Source organism: Cherax quadricarinatus, unplaced genomic scaffold (assembly GCF_038502225.1).
Source record: "Cherax quadricarinatus isolate ZL_2023a unplaced genomic scaffold, ASM3850222v1 Contig1515, whole genome shotgun sequence".
In the NCBI taxonomy this organism is placed as follows: domain Eukaryota; kingdom Metazoa; phylum Arthropoda; class Malacostraca; order Decapoda; family Parastacidae; genus Cherax; species Cherax quadricarinatus.
This window is the reverse complement of record NW_027196541.1, coordinates 29,483-32,500: the sequence shown is the minus strand read 5'-3', so window position 1 is coordinate 32,500 and position 3,018 is coordinate 29,483. Positions and strand designations below refer to the sequence as shown.

Genomic DNA, 3,018 nt, shown 5'->3' with positions numbered 1-3,018 from the left:
AATAATAATAATGATAGGTGATAATTGATATTTTAATAAATGTATTACCTCTTATAAATAATTATGAATTATTATTTATAGAAGGTAATACTACTACTATTAATAATAATGACAATAATAATTATAATAATATAAAAATAAAGTAATATTATAATGATAATTATAGTAATAATAATAATAACAGATGTAGAGTGATGATGTTTGTTTGTGTAGGTGAGCGAGGTGTTGGAGGCGCTGGATCACTCCTCCACTCTGGTATTTCTTGACCTGGCCTGGCCTGGATCACTGCCCCAGCCTGGATCACTGCCCCAGCCTGGATCACTGCCCCAGCCTGGATCACTGCCCCAGCCTGGATCACTGCCCCAGCCTGGATCACTGGCCCAGCCTGGATCACTGACCCAGCCTGGATCACTGCCCCAGCCTGGATCACTGCCCCAGCCTGGATCACTGATCACTCCTGGACACTGCCCCAGCCTGGATCACTGTCACTGGTGGATCACTGCCCCAGCCTGGATCACTGCCCCAGCCTGGATCACTGCCCCAGCCTGGATCACTGCCCCAGCCTGGATCACTGCCCCAGCCTGGATCACTGGCTGGATCAAAGAGACTCCACATCCAGCTGAGTGGTAACACAACACTGACCAGACAGTTTGTGTTGTTGTGTACTGGACAACACTCAGGCTCCTCCTACCTCAACACTAAACTGTTGAAGGTGGGGTACAAGGGTGAACCATGGGAGACTGTGAGTGGTGGAGACTACCAGTATAATAATGGTGAGGGAGGAGCACCACTGTTGTCTCAACAGGATGATCACCAGTACCAGAAGTCACGCAGTGCTGGTGCTGTGGGGTCACCAAGGTTGCTGGGGAGTGACCAGAGTGCCCAGTTCTACATCACCACCAGGGATCGCACAGATGTTATCCTGTTTCCCCGTGTCTTTGGTAAAGTTGTGAAGGGTCTGGATGTGGTGAGAGCAGCAGTCAACCACAGTGACATTACTGAGGTGACTGTGGTGGACTGTGGTGTTGTGTTGACACTCTAGTTCACTGTACCATCACTACTGTGTCACCATCACTACTGTGGTGTTGTGTTGACACTCTAGTTCACTGTACCATCACTACTGTGTCACCATCACTACTGTGGTGTTGTGTTGACACTCTAGTTCACTGTACCATCACTACTGTGGTGTTGTGTTGACACTCTAGTTCACTGTACCATCACTACTGTGTCACCATCACTACTGTGGTGTTGTGTTGACACTCTAGTTCACTGTACCATCACTACTGTGTCTCCATCACTACTGTGTCACCATCACTACTGTGGTGTTGTGTTGACACTCTAGTTCACTGTACCATCACTACTGTGTCACCATCACTACTGTGGTGTTGTGTTGACACTCTAGTTCACTGTACCATCACTACTGTGTCACCATCACTACTGTGGTGTTGTGTTGACACTCTAGTTCACTGTACCATCACTACTGTGTCACCATCACTACTGTGGTGTTGTGTTGACACTCTAGTTCACTGTACCATCACTACTGTGTCACCATCACTACTGTGGTGTTGTGTTGACACTCTAGTTCACTGTACCATCACTACTGTGTCACCATCACTACTGTGGTGTTGTGTTGACACTCTAGTTCACTGTACCATCACTACTGTGTCACCATCACTACTGTGGTGTTGTGTTGACACTCTAGTTCACTGTACCATCACTACTGTGGTGTTGTGTTGACACTCTAGTTCACTGTACCATCACTACTGTGTCACCATCACTACTGTGGTGTTGTGTTGACACTCTAGTTCACTGTACCATCACTACTGTGTCACCATCACTACTGTGGTGTTGTGTTGACACTCTAGTTCACTGTACCATCACTACTGTGTCACCATCACTACTGTGGTGTTGTGTTGACACTCTAGTTCACTGTACCATCACTACTGTGTCACCATCACTACTGTGGTGTTGTGTTGACACTCTAGTTCACTGTACCATCACTACTGTGTCACCATCACTACTGTGGTGTTGTGTTGACACTCTAGTTCACTGTACCATCACTACTGTGTCACCATCACTACTGTGGTGTTGTGTTGACACTCTAGTTCACTGTACCATCACTACTGTGTCACCATCACTACTGTGGTGTTGTGTTGACACTCTAGTTCACTGTACCATCACTACTGTGTCACCATCACTACTGTGGTGTTGTGTTGACACTCTAGTTCACTGTACCATCACTACTGTGGTGTTGTGTTGACACTCTAGTTCACTGTACCATCACTACTGTGTCACCATCACTACTGTGGTGTTGTGTTGACACTCTAGTTCACTGTACCATCACTACTGTGTCACCATCACTACTGTGGTGTTGTGTTGACACTCTAGTTCACTGTACCATCACTACTGTGGTGGTGTTGTGTTGACACTCTAGTTCACTGTACCATCACTACTGTGTCACCATCACTACTGTGGTGTTGTGTTGACACTCTAGTTCACTGTACCATCACTACTGTGTCACCATCACTACTGTGGTGTTGTGTTGACACTCTAGTTCACTGTACCATCACTACTGTGTCACCATCACTACTGTGGTGTTGTGTTGACACTCTAGTTCACTGTACCATCACTACTGTGGTGTTGTGTTGACACTCTAGTTCACTGTACCATCACTACTGTGTCACTATCACTACTGTGGTGTTGTGTTGACACTCTAGTTCACTGTACCATCACTACTGTGTCACCACCACTACTGTGGTGTTGTGTTGACACTCTAGTTCACTGTACCATCACTACTGTGGTGTTGTGTTGACACTCTAGTTCACTGTACCATCACTACTGTGTCACCATCACTACTGTGGTGTTGTGTTGACACTCTAGTTCACTGTACCATCACTACTGTGTCACCATCACTACTGTGGTGTTGTGTTGACACTCTAGTTCACTGTACCATCACTACTGTGGTGTGTGTGTTGTGTTGACACTCTAGTTCACTGTACCATCACTACTGTGTCACCA

At 46.1% G+C, this 3,018-nt stretch overlaps 1 protein-coding gene across 2 annotated transcripts in view; it reads left to right on the top strand.

Moving 5' to 3' along the window:
* Positions 1-2,412, top strand: part of LOC138851673 (uncharacterized) — a 54,736-nt gene extending 52,324 nt beyond the window's left edge. The window contains exons 2-3 of one of the 2 annotated variants that reach the window (XM_070081033.1): positions 214-286; positions 597-2,412. In XM_070081033.1, the coding sequence (XP_069937134.1) occupies positions 214-286; positions 597-1,042 (519 nt within the window). In that variant the 3' untranslated portion in view covers positions 1,043-2,412. Of the gene's footprint in view, positions 1-213; positions 331-596 lie in introns of those variants that run through there. The other variant, XR_011391341.1, reaches the window with a different exon arrangement.
* Positions 2,413-3,018: the final 606 nt, after the last annotated feature.